This window comes from Chelonia mydas, chromosome 10, assembly GCF_015237465.2.
Source record: "Chelonia mydas isolate rCheMyd1 chromosome 10, rCheMyd1.pri.v2, whole genome shotgun sequence".
NCBI lineage: Eukaryota > Metazoa > Chordata > Testudines > Cheloniidae > Chelonia > Chelonia mydas.
In genome coordinates this window covers 32,117,216-32,142,507 of record NC_051250.2, presented here as the reverse complement: position 1 = coordinate 32,142,507, position 25,292 = coordinate 32,117,216, and the positions used below count along the sequence as shown (strand labels likewise).

The following is a 25,292-nucleotide window of genomic DNA, read 5'->3' as shown; positions in this document are numbered from 1 at the left end:
CCTCCACCCGCCGCAGGACTGTTACGTACTCTATTGGGAACCAGTCACCGCAGAGCTGTTTCACTACATCTATGTCATCGTGGCAGAGAAGACGCAGGTTTATGTCACTAACTGCAGTTGGGGGCACCTCCTCTGTCATTCACACCTGCGAAGGAAAAGGAAGCATATTAGGAAGGATGCACCTGAAAGCTTCAGGTTTGAGACCTGTTAGTATCTGGAACAAAGGCAACACTGGGGCTAGGGGGAGTCTTCACTGCCAGGCAAGTCATTCTTAGGCCAATCTGAATCTGCACAGCACGGGGAGATAAAAATCATGATTTTTTTAAAAATGGATTTTTTCATTTAAATTACAAGTTTTTCTTTTAAAAATAAATCTGTTTAAAATTAAATCTGAAGTTAGTACAAAATATGTTAATTAAAAAAATAAATATTCTGACTTAATAAGCCTCCATCAAAAAAAAGCTTTGGGTTAAAGGCTGCTTTTCTAAATAAAGACAGAATTAGGGGGGGAAAACATTCAAATTTGGAGGTCACGCTTTATAACTATGGCACAATAGGTCATGTACTGTATTAGAAGCTTGAGCCTGTGGGAGATCCAGGCCTGTGCTACTGGATTCAAGAGACTTGCAAAGTCATCACAGGCATTGAGACCTGGCCTCTAACTCCAGGAGACACCATCCTGTATCTCATCACGATCATCTGCTGAGCCCACCTGGGTGATCTCATGTTCCTATGTTATAGCTTCTCCTTACCTGAGCTGTGATTGGCTCAGTTCTCAAATTATTAGTATTTATGATTCCACCCATCATGGATACTTACTCTAGTTATAGTGTACCCTCCTAAATGGCAAAAAAAAAAAAAAAAAAAAAAATCAAATCCAGTGTAAAGGCTCTATTTAATTGTAAAACAACATGTTTTAACAATTCTCAACCAATAAGAAGCACCTTTCTTTATAAAATAAAGGAAGTACAAATGGAAATATTGATTTAAATCAGGGGCGGGCAAACTTTTTGGCCTGAGGGCCACATCGGGGTTGCGAAACTGTATGCAGGGCCGGGTAGGGAAGGCTGTGTCACTGCAAACAGCCTGGCCCCCACCCCCCTCCCACTTCCTGGCCCCTGACTGCCCCCCTCAGAACCACCAACCCATCCAACCCCCCCGCTCCTTGTCCCCGGACCACCCCTTCCTGGGTGCCTGCACGCAGCGCAACTACAGGGCAGAGAGGACAGCGGGGGAGGGGCTGGGGGCTAGCCGCCCCGGCCAGGAGGTCAGGGGCCGGTCCCATGGGCCGGATGTGGCCTGCGGGCCGTAGTTTGCCCACCTCTGATTTAAATCATCAGTTCTAATCAAAGTTTCCATTTAATGATTTAAATCAGGATTTAAGTGACTGATGTAAATCAATCCACCCTGCAGGGAATGTTTAAATACAAACCTTGACACCATCTCTTCCCACCCCAGAATCAGTGTAATTATAGCAAAACTATCATGAAACTTTTCTAGGACAATATTGTCAAATGTATTTAAGTACTATGGAATAAAGCAGCCAATAGGTGGCAGAGTGAATATACACATCGGTATGCACAAAGGAAGCAAAGAGACAGGTTATATTTGCTAGTCAGAACAAGCACTCTCTACAAGATGCCAAGTGGCAGGTGACCTAGAGCAGGGGTTTTTGAATTACGGGTCGCAACCCAGTACTGGGTCACGGGATGTAAGGCACTGGGTTGCCGCAGCTTTGGTCAGCACCGCTGACCAGGCCATTAAAAGTCCCGGCGGCGGTGCTGCTCGGCTAAGACAGGCTAGTCCCTACCTGTTCTGACACCACGCTGCGCCCTGGAAGTGGCCAGCAGCAGGTCTGGCTCCTAGGCGGGGGGGCTGCGGGGCTCTGCGCTCTGCCCCCACCCTAAGCACCAGCTCCACACAGGGCTCCAAGCTGGGGGGGCAGTGCCTGCGGGTGAGAGCTGTGCAGAGCTGCTTACATACCTCCGCCTAGGAGCCGGACCTGCTGCTGGCCGCTTCCGGGGTGCAGTGCGGTCCGCAGTGCCAGGACAGACGGGAAGCCTGCCTTAGCACCCCCACTGCACCATCGACCGGGAGCCACCCATGGTAACCCCACGTCCAAACCCCATGCCCCAGCCCTGACCCCCCCCCCCCAACCCAGAGCCCCTTCCTGCACCCCAAACCGCTCATTCCCAGCCCCAGCCCCAGCCCAGAGCCTGCACCCCCAGCCCAGACCCTGACCCCCTCCCACACCCCATCCCCAGCTCAGATCCCCCTCCCACACCTGAACCCCTCATTCCTGGCCCCACCCCACAACCCAATGCTCTGCTCCAGCCCTGAGCCCCTCTCATACCCTTCACCCCCCAGCTCCGTTGGGTTGCGGGCATCAACAATTTTCTTCAACTGGGTCGCCGGAAAATTTTTTTGAAAACCACTGGCCTAGAGTAGTAAACAAGTTATGCAGAGCCAGAACAACAACAGGTGAATGAACAGCAACTGTTTAATCTGAATCCCCACAAGCCATCTTTAGTTATTAGTATTTCTGTTGGTCTCCACTATCCTATAGCTTCAGAGTTTTTCCCTATTACAGCAGATCTTAGATGATCTGTTGAGCTTTCCGTCACAGCCATGAAGCATTCCTCAGGACTTCAAGCAATGCCTTCTACTAGTTGTAATCCAATTCAGGTTTCAGAGTGGTAGTCTAACACAGCTTCCACTCTGAAACCTGCCACCATGCAGGGCACTGCATTTATCTGTATGAAGTGGAAATCCATCAACTTCATGAAAAAAAAAAAACCTCGTACAGATACAGACAGACATCATCTTCCTTTCCAAATGCAAACAGATGGACATCATACCAAAAGGACAAGGTAAAAAAAAACTCCATTACAATCTACATACCACACAGACTATGCTGAGAGATTGTGCCACACGCTCTCAAAGAAACTGCAGGACCACCTGATCAACATCCTATACAGCAAACAAGGAAAGACTCCACTGCATGCATCTGATGAAGTGGGTTTTAGCCCACAAAAGCTTATGCTCAAATAAATTTGTTAGTCTCTAAGGTGCCACGAGTACTCCTAATCCAATTTGGGACTCTCAAGATTTCCAAATGCTTGTTTGATGAATACTCAAAACGAGACAGCTCCCTCTTTTTGTCTGGTGCTTCTCTGGGTCAAATTCAAGTGATCAAATATCTGAACACCAGAACTGGAAGGGAAAGCAGTGAAGGACATAATCGGGGCTGCAGGCAACCTATAAAATCCTAGGGTATGTCTACACTTGCAGAGTTTTTGCGCTGAAAAGCACTGGTTTGTGTACTCAATTCCTCAGGCATCAGAGAGCGTTTACATTAGCAGCACTTCCATCGCCAATGAGAGCAGCCCTCTAGGTCAGTTATCCCACAGTGCAGCTCTCTCCAGTGTGAGGATGGGTCTTGTGTGGGGGGGGGGGGGGAAGGGGGCATCCTGGGTCCCTGCATAGCCTCATCTCCCCAAACACTGGTCAGTTCCAGTAGCTCAGCATTGCTCCAAGCGGGGAATCGTTTGCTCCCCTGGAGCAGGCCTTGTCACCTGGCCAGAGAAGTGACCACTTGCCAAGAGACCAGGAAGGGGAGTTTCAAAGTCCCCGGGGCTTTACAGTGGGAAGGGTAGATGTCGGTTTACCTGGCAGCAGAGCAGCAGAGCTGCTGGCTAGAGTAGTCACCTACGCACTGTGGGATATCCTGCAGAGGCTAAAAGCTCTAAACAGGAAGAACATGTCTTCACTTGCACATCACCGCAAAAGCATCACCGGTAAGAGCTGTATGCCTCTCATGGAAGTGGTTTTCTTTGTGCAGTGAAACTGCAAAAAGTCATTCGCAAGTGTAGACACTCCCATGGTTTTTGCGCAAAAAAGGGACTTTTTCCGCTTTAAGTGGCAAGTGTAGACACGCACCTAGAGACAAACACCCATCACACTGCTGCGAGTTTATTTTCATCTGATCTCTCTAATCCTGTCCTAATGACTTAAACTGCCCTCAGAAAGGCATAGAGCCGGAGGGGAGGGGTAGTGTCCACCAGAGAATCTCTATGTCAAGACATGGTCTATAGCTACAGCATAAAATAGTCTGAGAAACCCTGTCCTACAGACTTGGATGTTTCATGAGAGGGTCCCTCTCAGAACTACAGCGCACACAGATTCAGAACGAGCAATGAGACAGGATGCAGACACTCAAGTCACTGATTGCAGTCACTCCACCCATCCATCAGCTGTCACCCCATTAACTTGTTTGAGCCCAGTTATAGTGTAAAGACCAAAGGCCCCACTGCAAGACAGAAGCCCTTTTTCTTTTGTCTCATGGCTTTGATGGATTACAGGTACATTACCACAGGTAATGGTATAGAGAAAAAGGTTATCTTTAGAAAGCATGGAGTTAAGTATAGGATTAGAATAAGGTACCCCAGAGACGAAGCATCCTGTAGTCTGTATTTTGTTTTGCCGGAAATAGAAGGACCACCATCAACCTTCTTGTACTGGGCTGGTCCACAGCACATGGTAGATCAGTAACAAGGAGACAGAGAACAAAACTAGTATTAAGAATCAGGAAAATTACTGATCCATCTGTAACACTGTGGGAAACCCAGGAGGATCATGCTCTCACTTTCATAGATTTTAAGGCCAGAGGGGACCACTGGATAATCTAGTTTGACCTAACACAGGGGTTCCCAAACTTAGTTCGCGGCTTGTTCAGGGTAAGCCCCTGGTGGGCGCGAGACACTTGGTTTACTTGAGCGTCCGCAGGTACAGCCACTTGCAGCTCCCAGTGGCCGGGGTTCGCCATTCCCGGCCAATGGGAGCTGCGGGAAGCGGTGGCGCAAGCCCCACTGCTTTCCACAGCTCCCATTGGCCGGGAACGGCGAATCCCAGCTACTGGGAGCTGCAAGCGGCTGTACCTGTGGACGCTCAGGTAAACAAAGCGTCTCGCAGCCTGCCAGGGGCTTACCCTGAACAAGCTGCGAACCAAGTTTGGGAACCCCTGACCTAACATTATCCTGATGATATCCCACTGAGGGAATCCCCAAGGCAGAAGGCTGTGTCTACAATGACTGATGCTCTCAGTGCTTCCCCATCTGGGCCAGCAAGAGTAGAGACACAATCCCACCATCTGGTCAGCTTATGGCGGGTGTGTTTCTCTAAATGAAGAGGTGCTTGTCTCACAGCCCTATGCATGGAATGGGTAGAGCCAGAGCAGAAACACAAAGTTTCCCCAACCATGGCTCAATCAGAAATTGGAGGGCTCATCTCTTTGGCAGAGAGGAGAGTCCATGGTCCAGAGTCCATTCATCCTTGATGCTTCTGCTTAGAGGGGGCTAATTCAAGTGTGGTTTTTGTAATGTAGATATCTGTTCGATCGGAAGTGGAGTGAGGCCAAAAAATCATTTGACCCAGGCCACTGAACAATCTTGGTCAGTTATACTGCCACAGGAGGTGCGGTTACCAACTCTGACAGTTTTACTGCAAATTTCACAATATTTGGTGTTTTTCTTAGACTCAGCACCCAGATTCATATAACCAAAAATCTCCACATCTTTAAAAAAAGCTTCTAGCCCTCATATTTAGAGAAAAGCCAGGAACATGACCAGAGTAAAACCTAAATGTTCAGAAATCAGAAGGCCAAAAGGGGAAAAAAAAATCCATATTTTTTTTTAAACAAAGATTTTAAACTCGGTCTTCTAATTTTTGGAGGGCTAACACTGATTTTTGATTGCTTGGGGTTGGTGATACTGAAAAGAACAGTGTGTGAAAGCAAGTGCATAATCCCCTACTGTTGAAGTGGGGGCTCTGCCCAATTTACAGGTGCTCCAGTAAACCTCTGATCCTAGCACTCTTGAGACGGAACAGATTCAATTCCAGTCAATGCCATGATTGTGCAGGGTGTGCGATTTAAAACAGTAATGATTACAAAATCACTTCAGCGGCATAGAGCTCTCTATCGCTGTCAAATAAAGAGAAGCAAGCAATTGCAGCAATGATTTGGGTTTGAGTTGCTCTGACAGGACATTCAGTGCTGACCAATCCTCCAGGGAACTGGGAACAACAAAATTGTTCCCCGGGACCTCAAGGAACATGGAGAAAACATTTTTTTAAAGTTGTGGCTGTAGCAAAGTAGGCATTTAACTCCCTGCTGAAGAGCCACTGAAGCTATCCAAAAATAACAGCTACAATCACAATGCAGAATATTTCCGTGCAAGACCAGAAGATTCCCAGGATACTTGGTCCTTGGAATACAGTGAAAACCCTGAGAAAGGGATACAGTTACTGATACTAATGAGAACAACCTTCAGCCATGACCCTGGCATTCTTCCACTGCACTTCTGCAGTCCACAGGCATGTTCCTGGAAGAGTACTTGGGAACAGCTGACCATACCTCATTCTTCCAATAATATGGGGCTGCTGTAGCCTAGTGGACAGAGCACCAGGCTGGGAACTAGGAGCTCAGCCATTGGCTCGTTGTATGACCTTGAACAAGTTACAACACCTCTCTGAGGCTCAGATACCCCAAAATACAACAGGGATAAGTGTACTTTCCTATCCTTTAAAACACTTTGAGATCCAAAGATGGTAAGCACTATACCAAACTACTGAGTATTATTATTAGTGTTTTCTGCAGTTATCTCACTTTTAAGAACAAAACTTTGCTAACCCTTACCCCATCCAGAAAAGTCAGAAAAGCTTTAAACAGTCCTGGGGCAGTGTTTCCCAAATGGTGGCTCCATCAGTAGGTCTCAAGAAGGGTCTTGGGTTGCCTGTCACTGCCCCTCCCATCATGCCCTGTGCATACCCCAGAAGTACCCTCCCCTACCCCCAGCAGGGGCAAGAGGGGCAGTTTGACCCGGGCCCCCACACTGAGTGGCATTGTGACATGGTGCACGGGGTTGCAATGCCATTCAGGTCTGGCCCAGCTACTGCTCCATCATTCAGTCCCATACTTCAAGAATAAGAGGGCAGATGAAACTAATATCTTGAGATATGTTAATTATAGGCTGCATAAAAGTAGTTTCTGATCTGTTTAAATGTTTTTTTTAAAAGGCAATAACTTAGTAAGTTTCAAAAGAGGACTGGTCACATATGAGCAGGAACAGCATAGCAGTGATACCAGCTAGACCAGAGGTGGGAAAACTACGGCCTGCAGGGCCGTCCTGCCCTGAGCTCCTGGGCCCCCGGCCCCATCCCTGCTGTTCCCCCTCCCCCACTGCCGTGCAGGCAGCACTCTGGGTGGTGGGGCTGCACGCTCATGCAGGGCAGTGTGTCTGGCTCCAGCCGGGTGGGCGTGGCGGCCCGACATGCTGCTCTGAGCGGCATGGTAAGGAGGCCAGGGCCAGGGGGTTGGATAAGGGGCAGAGGGTGCCGGGGCGCAGTCAGGGGACAGGGGGCGGTTGGATGGGGCGGAGGTGGAAGCAGTCAGGGGATTGGGGGTGGCTAGATAGGAGGTGGAGTCCCAGGGAGGTGGTCAGGGGTGGGGGTCCTGGGACGGGGTGGTCACGGGACAAGGAGCAAGGGGGCTTTGGATGGGTGGGGAGTTCTGAGGGGGCCAGGCTGTTTGGGGAGGCACAGCCTTCCCGGCCCTCCATACAGTTTCACACCCCGATGTGGCCCTCAGGCCAAAAAGTATGCCCACCCCTGAGCTGGACTAACAACTACAAGACCCATCAAATCCTCAGACTTCAGCAGATTACCAGCTGGAACAGCATTGTATTCACAGTTAGATACTTTGAAGGGTTTTACATCTACCTCCCATATTGCTATTATCACAGAAGTGACACTTGACTAGAAGGATCATTGGTCCTTTCTAGTCTAGCAGATCCTGTGCGTTCTGAAAGATGACAACCTAACATGTCTCTTGAGCCAAGATACCAAAGGTACAAGAGATTAAGCTAAAGCAAGCATGGACATACCCATCCAGTTACATCATTTCACAACATTCAGCAGCAGTCTCCAACGGAAATACAGTATTTGTATCTTATTACTACTTCTGGTTTGTGCTCTGTTTGTGTAATTGTTCACCGTGTATCTTGACTCCTGGGAACTCTCGAAGCCAGGTTTAGTCTGGTCTGTACGTAACCCTCAAGCGCCTTCTACAGCAGCTGGAAAGGGTTTCAGTGTTCTCCAAAGACATGTAACTGGCGAGAAGAACAATTGTTTCCACTCGTGATGGGTCTGGAAATTCATAGGAAAGTATACTCAAGAAGAGCTACTGCCAACCAGGGGGAGAAACAAATAAATCAAGTTACCAGAAGAGGCAACTACAGAAAAGCATGCCAGTATGATTGTTTTCTTCCAGATTAAATTTAAAAAATATTAAATAGCATAGAGCCAAGAACCAATCCCTGTGGAACCCTACTAGAAATACACCTGCTCAATGATGATTCCCCATTTACAATTACATTGAGACCTATCAGTTAGCCAGCTTTTAATCCATTTAACGTGTGTCATGTTATTTTAAATTGTTCTAGTTTTTCTTAACTAAAATGTCATGTGGTACCAAGTCAAACGCCTTACAGAAGTCCAAGTATTTTATGTCAATACTATTACCTTTATCAACCAAACTTGTAATCTCATTGAAAAAGACAAGTTAGTCTGATAGGATCTGTTTTCCATAACTGCATGTTACTTGGCAGTACATTACCCTCCTTTAATTCTTCATTAACAGAGTATTATAACAGTCCCTCCATTATCTTGCCCAGGATCAATACCAGATTGACAGGCCAATAATTGTCTGGGTCACCTAATTTACTGGCACATTAGCTTTCTTCTAGCGTTTTGGACCTTCCCCGGTATGCCAAGGCTTATGGGGCCGGGGAGAAGAACCACCACCATTAACAGTCCAACAAGCTCCTAAACCAATTTGGAAGTTATCCAGACCTGATGATTTTAAAATGTCTAACTTTAGTAGCTGCTTAACATCTTCCTGAGGTGCTAGTGGAATGGAAAGAGTACTGTGATGTTCCCCCCTTCCCAAATACAGAGCAGAGATATTTATTGAACATTTATTACTTTTCTCCATTATTATTGATAATTCTACCATTTCCATCTAGTAACGGACCAGTACCATTGTAAGGATTTTTTGTTCCTAAACTCTTTGTCCTTAACTGTGCCAGCCATGGATTTCTCCTTATGCCCCTTTGCTTCCTTATCAATTTTCTACAATCCCTAGCTTCTGATTTATATTCATAACTCTCAACTTCCCTTTTCACCAACATTTTTTTGTTGCATGCCTGGATCATGCGGTTATGCATTTGAAAGAGACAATCCATTTTTTTCCTTCCCCTTATACCTGTGAACAATGGCACTGATCTAAATTTTAGTGGAAGGGCTTAATATTCCCCTAAGCCTACAGATGTCAGGAGGATACAACATATGATAGTGCCACTGAATTTTAAATAGACTGCAGAGAAGCTGTGAAAAATACAGGAAGACAAGGATCATGTGCATCCAAACTAATTTTATGCCTCCCCCTGCAGTGATATAAAAAGTTCAGCAAAATAACTCTGGTATTAGGAAGCAGATTTTTATCCCATCAATGTGCACTGGTTATAAGGGAACTCACCAATTTTTTTTATTTTATATATATATAAATTTATATTTATATATATATATATATATATAAATAAATAAATTTTAAATTCAACTGTCTAACAGGAATCAATTGCAGCTGGAGGGAGTTTCCTGAAGACAGGGAGATGGTGGCAATTTGCCTCACCAGCAGTGGAGAGGAAGGGAGAAGAGCCAGAGCAAGCGGGGGGGTCAGGGGACGGAGAAGCAGCATACAAGCCAACAAAGAAGCAGGAGCACAGGCAGGGTGGATTTGATTTAAATCACCAGTCAGGAAGACTCAATTTAATCATGGATTTCTACATAGAAGTGCATTCTTGTTGGTTGTTATAACCTTAATTCATATTCTTCACAACTCAGAAAGATGAAGGATTCATTTTTAGAAGGTACAAACTATACATTTTTAAAGCGATTTATTTTGAAAACTTTTCAGATTAGTTTTACAGCTGTATCAGAAAATGAATGATTGTTTGGTTATTTCACTTACAAAGGTAATTGAAGCAGATATTTATGAAGTCATTGGGAGGTCAACTATCATTAATATTTGGAGGATTTTCTTGCCATGCTGTGTTAGGAGGAGAACATCACCAGACAGACATTTAAATTGTTTTATTTAACTAAAACAACAACGTTATGTATTCTTGATTTTTTCTTCAACAGCAAACCTAGTATTTTAACAAAACAAGCATATGAATTTTTGAATTTAGTTAAACATTCAAGCTTTTTAAAATCAGGTTCCCACAGCTTCCATTGGCCAGGAAGGGCAAACTGCGGCCACTGGGAGCTGCCGTACGTGTAGACGCTCAGATAAACGAAGTGTCTCGTGACCCGCCAGGTGCTTCCCCTGAACAAGCTGCAAACCAAGTTTGGGAACCCCTGTTCTAGACTGAGAACTGAGTCCAATTGGGTAGATAGAAAGATTAACCTAAATAATCTATACAGATGCCCCTGGAACTCCATAAAATTGGGTCCTTAATCCATGAACTACTGGAACTCATTTACAAAACTTTTCTTAAACATTACATGAATATATTGTCTCATACTATAGAATTAGAATCCTTATTCCATGAGGAGACACATTATAGCTCAAAGGTATCTATCTTTGAGGAAAAAACCATCTAAACAGCATTTTTATAAAAAACTATCCGATTTAAATAAAAAAATTGGATTTTTTAATTAAAAAAAATCACTGATTTTTATCCACCCTGAGCACCGCGATCCCCTGTAAGCAAACTCCCTGATCTGAACCTCAGAATTTATTCAGCTTAGGTGTCAGGTTTTATTCTTGTTGCCCCCCCACAAACTTAGATGGATGCCCAACATTTTCTATAGCAGGCTTCTCTTGGTTTTGTTTCTTTTATAATAGCCATTGTATGTTGTTGGTAAATTGAGTTACATACAAGAGCTGTGGTTAGAGAAACATCTTCCTGTAGGTGGAGATACGTGACAATTTCACTATAGCGCCATCTACACCACTTTATTACTAAGGGTATGTCTATACTACAAGTGCTACAGTGGCACAGCTGCAGCACTGCAACTGTGCTGCTGCAACGCAGACCCTTACTACAGTGATGGAAGGGGGTTTTCCACCACTGAAGTAAATCCACCTCACCAAGAAGTCTTCCATTGACTTAGCTGCATCTACAGTGGAGAGTGAGGTCAATCTAACTATAGCACACAGGGTGTGAAATTTTTCACACCCCTGACCAATGTAGCTAAGTTTTAGGTGTAGACCAGGCCTAACAACACTGGAAAAGTGGAAGGAAATGAGGGTGGATGAAAGGATAAAGAACAACTAGATTTCTTCAGGTTAGTGAATCCTATAATTTAGGGAATGTTATCCTGATTTTCCCATGAGCCAGCCATTCTGTTTTTATGGACAGCTGAATCAGTTAGTGCTAGAAGTCATTCGTTAGCTGTGGAGGGTCCCAGCCTTGAGAATTACTGTGGATCTTCATTACCAGGCATGGCTGCTCTGCATGGGGAGCACAACTGTTTAGCTGTTACCACTCAAGAAAGATCTTGGAGTCACTGTGGGTAGCTCTTTGAAAACACCCGCTCAATGTGCAGTGAAAATCAAAAAAGCGAACAGAACCTTAAGAACCATTAGCAAAAGTATAGATAAGACAGTAAATATCATAATGTCACTATATAAGTCCATGGTATGCCCACACCTTGAATACTGCATGCCTTTCGGGTTGTCCCATCTCAAAAAAAGATATATTAGAAATAGAAAAGATACAGAGAAGGGCAACAAAAATGATTATCGGTATGGAGATTAAAAAGACTGGGACTGTTCAGCCTGGGAAAGACAACACTAAAGGGGGATGTGATAGAGGTCTATAAAATCAAGAATGGTGTGGAGAAAGTGAATAAGGAAGTGTTATTTACCCCTTCATATAACACAAAAATCAGATGTCACCCAATGAAATTAATAGGCAGCAGGTTTAAAACAAAGAAAAGGAAATATTTCTTCACACAATGCACGGTCAACCTGTGGAACTTGTTGCCAGGGGATGTTGTGAAGGCCAAAAATAACTGGGTTCAAAAAAGAAAGAGAAATTCATGGAGAAGAGGTCCATCAATGGCTATTAGTCAAGATGGTCAGCGATGCAACCCCATGCTCTAAGGTGTTCCTAGACTTTTGACTGCCACATGCTGAGACTATGACAGAGGATGGGTCATGTAATGATTACCCTGTTCCGTTCATTCCCTCTGAAGCAGCTGGCACTCAGCACGGTCAGAAGACAGGATACTGGGCTAAATGGACCACTGGTCTGACTCAGTATGGCCATTCTTATGTACAACAGTTCACCCTTCCTTTAGTTTATCCTGCTTGTTCCTCTTCACTTCTCATACACCACCAGGCACAGCTAAAAACCACTGAACGCTTTAGGAGATATTCAAAAGGCAGGGGGAGAGTTTATGATCAGCTAAAACTGGTGAAGAGCACTTTGAGTTTGAGACAAGAGATTAGAACTTACTCTCTTTAGAAGTGATTATTCCTTTCTAAAATCTCAGGAGTCTCCCCCAAGGCATGTCTACACTACAGCTGGGAGGTGATATTCCCAATGGGGAGAGTAGACTTGTGCTAGCTAAGCTTGAGCTGGTGCCTAAAAATAGCAGTGTGGATGCTACAGCACTGGCAGCCGCTCAGGCTAGCCACTCAAGTCCAACCTGATATGACCGCAGGGGTTTAAGCATACGTACCTAGCCAGAGCTGCCGCCAGTGCCGCAGCATCCTACTTACTGGAAGCTTCAACAGATAGAGGAGTTAGTCAGTGCTTGACCTTTCGCCTAGAGATAGTTAATCTCAATCAGAATCGAGGCACTTGGGCTCGCAGTCTGGGGAAACTTGCACTGCTGTACCTCTTCTCTGAATAAAAGCCTTCAGTGCTACCAAAACCAGTGTCTTTCACCAACATTAAATTACCTACAAAACAGTTACACAAATAAGTAGTAGATGCTTCTTTCCTCCTATTGCCCCAAACTTCTCTGCCAGCTCCGATTACCGAGTGCACACAGCAGAACCTGGACCAAAATTTCAGAGCAGAATGCACAAAACCAGAGCCATTAACTCTCACCTTTGATCTTCCGTGGCAGGAAGAAAACCTGAGTATGAAACTGACTTCAGAAGGATGTCAAGAAATGCACATTCAAAAACATCACCCAACCTACACAGTAAGTGCTTCTTCACAGTAGTTACATATTTGGAGTCAAAACAATAGCCTTTAATCCATTTATAGGCAAACCCCTAATACTGTGAACATTTCAAGCCTTGACTCCTTACACCAGAGGTGAGCAAACTACGGCCCGCCAGCCATTTTAATCCAGTCCTCGATCTCCCACTGGAGAGCAGGGTCTGGGGCTTGCCCCACTCCAGCTGGGGTGCAGGGTCGGGGGCCACTCCACGCGGCTCCCAGAAGCAGCGGCATGGCCTCGCTCTGGCGCTCCAGCCGGGGAACAGGGTCAGGGGCCGCTCCACGAGGCTCCCGGAAGCAGTGGCATGGCCTCCCTCCGGCTCCTACGCGTAAGAGCAGCCAGGGGGCTCCACTCTTCATGCTGCCCCCGCCCCAAGCGCCGCCCCCACAGCTCCTATAGGCCGGGAACTGAAGCCAAGGGGAGCTGCAGGGACGGTGCCTGTGGACAGGGCAGCGTGCAGAGCCGCCTGGCCGCACCTCCATGTAGGAGCTGGAGAGGGAACATGCCCCAGTTGCTTCCGGGAGCCACTTGAGGTAAGCGCTGCCCGGAGAGTGCACTCCTGACCCCCACTACGCCCCAACCCCTTGCCCCAGCCCTGATCCCCTTCCCACCCTCTGAACCCCTCAGTCCCAGCCCGGAGCACCCTCCTACACCCCAAACTCCTCATTCCCAGCTCCACCCCAGAGCCCTCACCCCTCCCCCCGGCACCCTACTCCCCTGTCCCAGCCCGGAGTCTCCTCCTCCTGCACCCTGAACTCATTTCTGGCCCTGCTCCGGAGCCCACACCCCCAACCAGAGCCCTCACCCCCTCCCGCACCCCAACCCCAATTTTGTGAGCATTCATGGCCCGCCTTACAATTTCTATTCCCAGATGTGGCCCTCGGTCCAAAAAGTTTGCCCTGCCTTACACTGTCTTTCAACGGCGTAAAATATCAGTGCCATTGACAATGTGAATTATCTTCCTGTCTCATCAATTAAATCAAAACTTCACCAGCTCTTCTGCCATGTAGCTACAGTTTTAAACTACATTATTGAAGTGGTAGGATGTGCTGGAGTCCATACACCAGTAACATTCTGTCTTCAAAGCAGGCTGCAAATGGTATAACTTTCTGCTGTCCCGGATACAGCATTCCCTCAGGGAATGATGAACAAGAGTCACTGAGAGGGTTTTTCTGTTAAATCTATTCTGGGTAGATGTGGAAAAGAAACTTACTTTGTGCCAATAGCGTTAATGGGGGATGAAGCAAGAGGGTCAGATTAAAGCCAAGTTTGTTGCACAAGATCTGCCAACAAGAGAAGAGATTTAATGCCAAAACTGAATACGACAATTTTCCAGTAAGCAGCTGCTGCTCCTCCTCCAAACCCAAGCCACTCAGTGTGCACGCTGGCATTGCAAAATTAGAACAGGCAGTGACTAACAAAAAAGCAGCTAGTCTCAATCCAGTTAGCAGTGCACACACTCGGAGGCTAGAATTTCATATCTATCTAAAGGGGACAGGATCTAGAAATTCAAGACTTGAGCTCCTGAGCAATTATTTGTAGTGGTAGTTCTGGAGCACTACCTGTCAATTAATCAAATCCATTCACTTAGCACACATGCCATTATAAGAGACACTGCCAAGTACCTGGTTATGATTTTTAATACCTTGTTTGCAGTAGCCTCCAAGAGGCTTAGAGAGAATATTTTTCCCGCCTTGGTAAACACATTCTTCTCCCAGATCCTGAATTTCAAATACAGTATAAACCAGTGATTCTCAAACTTTTGTACTGGTGACCCCTTTCACACAGCAAGCCTCTGAGTTCGACACCCCTTAAAAATTAAAAAAAAATTTAAAATATATTTAACACCATTATAAATGCTGGAGGCAAAGCGGGGTTTGGGATGGAGGCTGACAGTTCACGACCCTCCACATAATAACCTCACAACCCCCTGAGGGGTCCTGAGAACCCCCGGTGTAAACCAACATGGCTCCTCCAATTTCTTCCCTGATGGAGTTTTCCAACATCAGTGATGTAGGCACAGCTCCGAGACACTTTGTAGCTCTTCCAGCACAGTAACATTTCAAAGAGTCTGGTACAGATTTGTGCCAGTGTCCCAAATAACCAGGCTAAGGGAAGAATTCAAAATAGAATGGCGATTTAGATAGCTTTTAAAAACTGGATTATCTTGGTATTCCTACCTTTCCAGAAGAGTGAAAAAGACATTCTAGGATATCAAATCCCAGAAGCCTTATTGCAATTATTTGTATTTAAGGCATCACAGGATGGATGGTGCACTCCAAGTATCATCAAGAAAGCAGGAATGATGTACATAATTTAATGTAGGTTTTAGACTGTGCTAAACTTTGAACTTTGCAGAAGTGTCTGGAATGAGAGAGAAAAATGCCAGAAAATAAAGTTAAGTTTCTCCATCTCTCTTTTTTAGGATGTCCCAAACACAGAATCATAGAACTGGAAGGACTCATCTAGTCCAGTCCCCTACACTTGTGGGGGGACTAATTATCTAGACTATTCCTGACAGGTCTTTGTCTAACTTGCTCTTAAAAATCTTCAGTGATGGATATTCCACAACCTCCCTCGGCAATTTATTCCAGTGCTTAACCACTCTGACAGTTAGGAAGTTTTTCCTCATGTCCAACCTAAACCTCCCTTGCTGAAATTTAAGCCCACTGCTTCTTGTCCTATCCTCAGAGCTTAAGAAAAACAATTTTTCTTCCTCCTCCTTTAACAACCTTTTTACATACTTGAAAAAGTATGTCCCCACTCAGTTTTCTCTTTTCCAGACTAAACAAACCCAATTTTTTCAAATCTTCCCTCATACGGTCTGGAAAACATGACCTTAATCATTTTTGTTGCTCTTCTCTGAACTCTCTCCAATTTGTCCACATCCTTCCTAAAATGTGGTGCCCAGAACTGGACACAATACTCCAGTTGAGGCCTAATCAGTGCAGAGTAGAGTGGAAGAATTACTTCTTGTGTCTTGCTTACAAATCTCCTGCTAATACATCCCAGAATGATGCTCGCTTTTTTTGCAACAGCGTTACACTGTTGATTTATATTTAGCTTGTGGTCCACTATGGCCCCCAGATCCCTTTCCACAGTACTCCATCCTAGGCAGTCATTTCCCATTTTGTATGTGTGCAACTGATTGTTCCTTCCTCAATGGAGTACTTTGCATTTGTCCTTATTGAATTTCATCCTATTAACTTCAGACCATTTCTCTAGATCATTCTGAATTTTAATCGTATCCTCCAAAGCACTTGCAACTCCTCCAAAGCACTTGCAACTCCTCGCAGCTTGGTATCGCCCACAAACTTTATAAGTGTACTCTCTATGCCATTATCTAAATCAATGATGAAGATATTGAACAGAACCGGACCCAGACCTGATCCCCACGGGAGCCCACTCGTTATGCCCATCCAGCATGACTGTGAACCACTGATGATTACTCTCTGGGAACGGTTTTCCAAACAGTTTTGTACCCACCTTATAGTAGCTCCATCTAGGTTGCATTTCCCCAGTTTATTTATGAGAAGATCATGTGGGACAGTATCAAAAGCTTTACTAAAATCAAGATGTGATTATCATAAGAATGAAGTACTAATGGCAACCCTAAGGGCGTTAGAGGTCAATAGAGGCACTAAAGCTCACCTACCAAAGGCTGCTTTCGCTGAAGCCCACACCTCTAGTCTGTACCATATGGTGAAGATAGGCACACTGAGGCCTATATGGGCTGCTTTGCAGATTGCTAACAGGGAGGTATCTGTGCTGTGTGCACAGGATACCACCACTGACTGAGTCAAAATATATTTATTTGTGCAGCACCAGTGTTCTCAGTACTGAAGAACACCCAAAAGTAAAGACAATCCCCGCCCCAAAGAACTAACAGTAGGCCTAAAAGAAATGCTGGACTGTTCCCTGATACAAAAACAAGCGTGGGTGATTCTGTCTTTTTCATATGCATAATGTTAAATTGGAGGCACCTTGTCCTTCCACAGGCAAAAATAGATACTCTGAATTCCATTGTCACAGCTCCTCTGAGTTTGCAATATCTGAGCAGCATAATCTAGACTCAGACTTCCATAAAGAAGGTGATAATACTTCTCAGCTTAGATAAAGATATGAGGGTGAGGAACTCCAAATCTTTCAAGTGGCATTAATAAAAGATGTCCTTGCAAGCCAAATGCTTTTTCAGTTTCTCTGCAAGATCTCACAATAAAATAACAATATCCCACAATAAAAAACTTACTTTTTAGTAAGAAGTACTCAGCTAAAGGTACAGAACAGAAGAGCTACTCCAAAAGGACAACAGTATACCAGAGTAATGTTTACTATATCACTGTATGATTCTTCATTATTACCAGTCAGACAAGGACTTGTTTTAAGAAGGAGTAATCTATTTTTTGTCAAAGTGCAAATTTCTTGGTCAAGGTATTTAGCCAAGGTGCAGACTCCAGAGAAAATAATACAAAACATAACAACAACAACAACAACAAGTAAATAAAAAGATTTCATGGTCTCTGGCTGTCCGGATTTGGCCTGCCGTCCACCTATTGACTATCCCTGGGTTAAAGCATTGGTTTGCAAGGCAAGACACAGATTATTTGACCAACTTTAATTAAAATCATCTACTTAAAATATTATTTTGGAACCCTGCCTTGTGGCAGCATTCTGAGGAATCATCAGGGCTCTACTAGAGAAGAAGAGGTTAAGAGATCTGATTAGTCCACGGGTAAATTCACTGGGAGAAGCTATTCCATACCAGAGGACTCTTTAACCTAGCAGACAAGGCCAAATGAGATCCTGCAGTTAAAAGTTAAGTCAGTAACATTCAAACTAGAAATAAGATGCACATTTTTAACAATGAAGGTAATTAATCACGGGAATAGCTTACCAAGGAATGTGGTAAATTCTCCATCACTTGGAGTCTATAGATAAAGATAGGATTTTTTCTGAAAGGTATGCTCCAGTTCAACAAGTTGTTGGACTGGATACAGGAATCACTGGGACAAAACTATGGCCCGTGTGATGCAAGAGGTCAGACTAGATCATAATGGTCCCTTCTGGCCTTAAAATATGAGACATTAAGCCACTCAACCCTGCACAGGAAAGCAAAGACATGAATTTGAAACCCTGGAAATGGGTTAAGTACTTGGAAATGCTCATGCAGAATGCATAACAGTGTATTTGCAGAATCCTTTTTGATGCCAATGCACTGGGCATTTTCTGTGCTGTTCAACAAGCAAAAGGGAAAAAAAAAAATCAAACCACTGTACAATCCACTGCTAAAAGAAAAGCTGACAAACTATCATTCTAGCAATAAGAAATGGGAAAGCATATTCAATGTGCAAGTTAGATTGTAAACTCTTCAGAACAGGGAACTTTTTTTTTTTTTAAATGTTGTACTGAAACTGCATATGTTTACAGTGCTAGAAAACAGGCTGCTCTAAACCTCAAGAAGAGAAAGGTGCTGATTATTTTGTAGATGGTGCTGGTCATTCTGTACTCTTCTTTCCAAGTCAAAATTGAGCGAGTCCCCCCAACCTGGTGCTGGTGGGCACTATGCTGAAGTGCTATCTTTCAGATCAGACACAAAACTGAGTTTGACCTATTGTGATTAAAAATCTCATAACATTTCATGAAAGAACGTGGTGTTCATCTGGCATCCTGCTCAAATTCCAAGTTGTGTGACTACATTCTCCCAACTGAAACCTCCACCTGCAATTTCAACTGGACATGATCTTCTTCTTCAGTCCTTGTCCTAACTAGGTCTAAATAGCGTTTACAAAAGTAACCATTTAAACTACTGAAACTGTATTGGCTAAACATTTAATCATTAACAAGTTCACAATCTACCCCATGAATATATTACCTTTGTCAAGTGTCTTTACTAACAACAAAAATAGTCTTATGTGTAAAACCCACTTTTTTGTTTCAGAGTAACAGCCGTGTTAGTCTGTATTCGCAAAAAGTAAAGGAGTACTTGTGGCACCTTAGAGACTAACCAATTTATTTGAGCATGAGCTTTCGTGAGCTGCATCCGATGAAGTGAGCTGTAGCTCACGAAAGCTCATGCTCAAATAAATTGGTTAGTCTCTAAGGTGCCACAAGTACTCCTTTACTTTTTTGTTTAACTTTTTACATAATATCCCCGAGCTGTCCAAAAACACAAAAAATCTAATTAGAATTTCAAATCTACTGCTGATTTTTGTTAAGAAAAATTAACACGTTTACATGCTCTGGTGTCAGTTTTATGCACAGATAAACAACAGTAAAACGAACATTGGAAACATGTTCTATAGGCATAGACGATGCTAGAATGCACAGGTATGTGCATTCCAAGCCTTGGAAAATGCTGTGCAATGGACTGCATCACGCCAATGGACTGCATTCCAGTGAAGGACAAGGCTCCCTGAAATAACAACATTCCAGTTCATTTTCTACTGCATTCTCCTCATTGGTATAATCTTCACCTAAAAGCGTCACTACAGCACTTCTCAGTTTCACACATTTTTTTCAGTGCTGGCTCTATCGGCTCATCCAGTTCAGCCACAGCACTTGGAGGTGCTTCTATTTCTATCATCGATGCAAGTTGCAGAAGCTTTGATTTAGCAGCCATCTGGACAACCGGCGAAAGAAACTGCATGTGTTTATGACATGGATCTAAAAAGGAGGCAATAAGTGGAGGTTTGGCAGTTATGGCTGGATCATTGGGTTTCATGTGATGCTCCAGAGAGTGACGAACAACAGCCCTGAAATCAGCAACTTTTCCATTTTCAACAGGAGCTTTGCTTTTGCGGTCAGTTTGGAGAAGATAGACTGTTCAGCAGACATGGCAGTTGTAGTGCATTTTAAAGTGGAAAGTAGCAATAATATATCCTCTACTAATTACCAGTGCTCATCTTACAGCTGAAGTGTTTGGGTATCAGATTGTTTTGTTATAGGGCTATCTGAAAGCGCCGCTGTTATAGCCCACCTTTGCTCACTGAGTCAGATGCTGAACATGTCATATAACAAATTCTAGTGAGTTTTACACGACTGGATTGGACAGCATCGCTTACCCTGAAGCTGCGTTTGTTTTCTTTCGAGTGCTTTTGCAGCCACGGTGCTGTGGTGGCAGTGTGCACCTAGTCTACTTGCAGCCGCAACAGCACGATCCACGCCACTTGAAAAAAACTCATAATTTATGACTAGCTGCCACGTATGGGCAAAACAATTGACAGATTCCCATGTAACATACCTCGGTGTGTTGGCGAACACAATGTTGCTTGCATTATCGTATATGCACACCAAGACACAGCCTGCCAGACCCTATCTTTCCGCTATACGTCGTTCTGCCATACTTTTGGTTTGTAGAACCGTGGATTGAAGCTCCCAATTTTCAATATAATAGCAAGTGACAGTCATGTAGCTTTCTGTAGTTAATGCTGTCCAGCAGTCAGTGGTGAAAGCTACTTTAACCGTGTTTTCCAATTTTTCCTGGACAGATTTCACACAGTCCTCATAGCACTTCTCTAGTCAGAAGGTTATAGTCTGTCTCACAGGCACACAGTATTCACATTCTACCAAACTTATCAACGCACAAAAACCTGTATCCTCAACAACACTTGGAGGCAGCATATCTGTAGTGATCATGGTGCACAACACCTCAGTTAGTTTTTCGTCACTTTGTGTGTTGCATTTTCTTGAACTATCAGAAACATTGTCAGTGTTGTTTGAGTTTTGCCTTCTTTTTCACATGAAACAGAGGGATGTTTCAGTTTCAAATGGTTCAGCATTGCTCCAATGCTGTTTGCATACCTCAGCTCTGTCTTACGCAGGTTACATTTAACTGCATCTTCTGTTATTTTCGTGAAATGATTCCAGGCATTACTCCTTTTCGATCGCTCCATCTTCACTAGGGAAAAGTAGTTACCAAAAATCACGATAACCTACATGATGCTGTTTGAAGGTTTACTACCACCAAAGAGTGACATCAGTTCCATAGCAATGCTCCTAACAATGCAGAACCTAGTTCCACATACACTATGAAATGGTATTGCTGCGGCATTTCTAATGTGCGCATTCGGTATTACAATGTCACAAAATTATTTTACCAAGCTGTTTTAAACATTTACTGAATACATTCGAAGTAAGACTAATGCTTATTGGTTAACCGTTTAATATTTTACGTCCCTAGTCCTAACCTGTTGCAGCATTGCTGTGAACCATTACAAAAAAATTCAGCAATGTACCCCAAATGGCTGCATTTCAGTAGAGGGTGAAAACAATTCTTGCATATATGTATAGATGTACACAGGACCTTTTTGTTCTGTATATTTGCAATATTAAAATACAATCATACTAAAAAACAGAACAAATTCAGTGGAGGGATCTACTCCAGCCACAAATCCCAGGCTCAGCAACATCTGAAAAATGGTAAAATGCTATGAGATCGTTCAGACTGAAAGACAAGAGACAAACTAAAACTGCTTCACCTCAGCATGTGGGGGTGAGCCCTTCAGAATGAGAATATACCTTAAAATGTGTAGCTGTTGCCTAATCTAATTTTAAAAGCAAACTCTTCCTTCACTAAATTATAGGTAAAATAAAGTTGTACCTTACAGCAGCTACGAAAGTATAGCCTGGTAGTCTAGAGCAGCAAACACTTCCAACCAGGAATCAATGTTTGAGAGTGACTATGCAGGAAACAATAGGAAATGTTTAATTTAAAATCAGTTCCATCCTCTTTTCCTGAATAGTTAGCCATGAGACAAGGGCTATGGCTACACAGGCACTTTACAGTGCTGCAACTTTCTCGCTCAGGGATATGAAAAAACACCCCCCTGAGCGCAGCAAGTTACAGCGCTGTAAAGCGCAAGTGTGCGCCGTGCTCCCAGCGCTCTAAGCTAATCCCCTCATGGGGGTGGAGCACCAGGAGCACTGTCTCCCAGCACTGGCGCGTGACCACACTCACACTTCAAAACTCTCCCGCGGCAGCGCTTTGAAGTTTCGAGTGTAGCCATGCCCAAGGTGTAATTCCCTTTAAACTTGATTTATAGATCTTTTCTACTTCTCACACTAAAGTTTATATTAGACAATGAGAATTTAAGTTGTCACACTCATATCAGATAGCTAAACAATTATGAAACTGAACCATAGTAAGTAAAAAAATTAAAAAAACAAAAAAAACGCTCCACACATATCCACTATCACAAACATTAAGTAAACACATCCCTCTAGGGCAGGGAAGTAGTATTACTACCAAGTTTACAAATGAGGCAAGGCACACAGAAATTAGCTTGATTTTCTAAGGAACTGGACCATTGCAGTCAACAGGAGCTGCAAGTGTTCAGCACCTCTGAAAATTGGGCCATAAGTAATTTGCACAGGGTTACCTAGTGACTCAGTGACCGAGTTGGGATTACAACTCAGGCACTTCTATCTCAAACCACTAAAGACCTGACCCAAATCTTTTATCACAGCAACAAGTGTCCCAATTAAACTAGGCTAGTTAATACTGCCAAAAAAGCTTACAAATTACAGCAATAATTTCCATGAAATGGTGAGATGAAAGGAGGAAATGAATTCCAAGAAGTGTGTGATCTTTGAAGTCTCCACATCAAACCACAGATTTGATAAAAAAAAGACGAACAGAGCTGCCTGACAGGGGTCTCTACAGGGAATCCAGATATCCCACCGCTGGCACTGAAGGCTTGGGACTGTGTCATGGCAGAGAATTCGGAGATCACTTCCTTTACCTCTTCCCACAGCACAAGAGAAACATTTGGAACCAAAACTAAGGGCGCGTGTCCACCTGGCGTCACTCCTGAGGGACTCTCCCCGAGCAAGGCACCAGTAGACGCGAGGTCGGTCAGGTAGAGCTCCGCCTGCAGACAAACCCTTACGCGCTTGGAAGCGGCGCCCGGAGCCCCCGGCGCTCCGGGCCGCGCCGCTCCTTGCCCCGCAGGGCGAAGGGGTGTGAGCGGCGAGGGACGCCCGACTGCGGCTGGCTCAAGGCGCTCCCCGGGCCCGGCGCAGCAGTTCGGCGGGAGCACGGACTCGAGGCCGGGCAGCGACTCCCGGGGCGGGTCAGGGGCTCCGCACCTCAGGCTCGCTGAGGCAGGTCCCTCCGTCAGGCGGGGCCGGGCCGAGCGGCACCAGCGGCCGGGGCTCCAGCCCCCGTCACTCACCTCGGGCGAGGCGGCGGCTGCCTCGGCCTGCTGCAGGAACACGGCGGCGGCGTCGCTCAGCACATTCCGGGCCGGCGGAGGCTGCGGGGCCGCCCCTGAGGAACCAGCAGGCGCCACAGGCCCAGACACCTCCTCCCAGCGACCCCGCAGCAAGCCGCCGCCCCATAGGCTCCCCGGTCCCACGTGACACCCGGATCGGCGTCGTTGCCGGAACTGTTCGCGCGTGCGCACCAGCTGATTCTCGGGCCCGCCGGCTCGGGGGTTGGCAGCGGCCGGAGCGCAGAGCGGCGGGGGGGCCGCCCGTGCTGTGAGCGCCCCGCCGGTGAGAGGCAGCTGTAGGCCCGCGGCCGTCCCGCTACAGCACTAGCCTCAAGGCTCTGCGCCTGTCCCAGGGGCGCGGCGGGCCTGAGCAGTGTCTGCGACTGCTCCCCCCCCCAGCTGCCACATGCTTAGCTCGGGAGTTGGCCCTGGGCAGCAGCGCCCCCTGCTGGGCACATCGCCAGGAGCAACATTAAAGCACTGCCCGTTAAACCACCTCCAGGAGGGGAAGAGCTACCAGTGCTCGTGCACTGTCCACACTGGCACTTTAAAGCACTGAACCTTGCAGTGCTCAGGGGGGTGTTTTTTACCCACAAAAAGCTTAAGCCCAAATAAATCTGTTAGTCTTTAAGGTCCCACCGGACTCCTCATTGTTTTTGTGGATACAGACTAACACTGCTACCCCTTTGATACAAAACACTTTAATGTAGCTCATGCATAATTCAGATTTCTCTCTAGGTCCAGAGACAAAATCATGCATTCATGGAGACTTTTAAGATGAACATCTCCCCTTCACGCCTCCAGAAGATCTGGATGACCTTGTAAACTGGAGTAATAGGAATAGGATGAAATTTAATAGTGAGAAATGCAAGGTCATGCATTTAGGGATTAATAACAAGAATTTTTGTAATAAACTGGGGATGCATCATTTGGAAGTAACAGAGGAGGAGAAGGACCTCAGAATATTGGTTGATCACAGGATAACTATGAGCCATTAATTTGATATGGCTGTGAAAAAAGCTCATGCGGTCTTGGGATGCATCAGGTGAGGTATTTCCAGTAGAGATAAGGTGGCGTTAGTACCGTTATAAAAGGCACTGGTGAGACTTCATCTAGAATATTGTGTGCAGTTCTGGTCTCCCATGTTTAAGAAGGATGAATTCAAACTGGAACAGGTACAGAAAAGGGCTACAAGGATGATCCGAGGAATGGAAAACCTGTCTTATGAAAGGAGACTCAAAGAACTTGGCTTGTTTAGCCTAACCAAAAGAAGGCTGAGGGGAGATATGATGGCTCTCTATAAATATATCCGAGGGATAAATACCAAGGGGGGAGAAGAATTATTTAAACTCAGTACCAACATGGACACAAGAACAAATGGATATAAACTGGCCATCAGGAAATTTAGACTTGAAATTAGGCGAAGGTTTCTAACCATCAGAGGAGTGAAGTTCTGGATCCGCCTTCCAAGGGGAGCAGTGGGCGCAAAAGACATATCTAGCTTCAAGACTAATCTTGATAAGTTTATGGAGGAGATGGTATAGCCTAATTTTGGCAATTAATTGATCTTCAACTATTAGCGGTAAATATGCCCAATAGCCTATGATGGGATGTTAGATGGGGTGGGATCTGAGTTACTACAGAGAATTCTTTCCTGGGTGTCTGGCTGGTGAGGCTTGCCCACGTGCTCAGGGTTTAGCTGATAGCCATATTTGGGGTCAGGAAGGAATTTTCCTCCAGGGCAGATTGGCAGAGGCCCTAGGGGTTTTTCGCCTTCCTCTG

The 25,292-nt window shown here is 45.1% G+C and overlaps 1 protein-coding gene across 5 annotated transcripts in view; it reads right to left on the bottom strand.

Annotated features, from left to right (window-relative positions):
- The window catches only part of NAA60 (N-alpha-acetyltransferase 60, NatF catalytic subunit), a 55,302-nt gene that overhangs the window by 19,006 nt on the left and 11,004 nt on the right, over positions 1-25,292 (bottom strand). For 2 of the 5 annotated variants that reach the window (XM_043523276.1, XM_043523278.1), the window contains exon 2: positions 30-145. In XM_043523276.1, coding sequence (XP_043379211.1) covers positions 30-139 — 110 coding nt within the window. In that variant the 5' untranslated portion in view covers positions 140-145. Of the gene's footprint in view, positions 1-29; positions 146-8,049; positions 8,175-23,039; positions 23,395-23,471; positions 23,636-25,292 lie in introns of those variants that run through there. The other 3 variants (XM_037911658.2, XM_043523275.1, XM_037911659.2) reach the window with 3 other exon arrangements.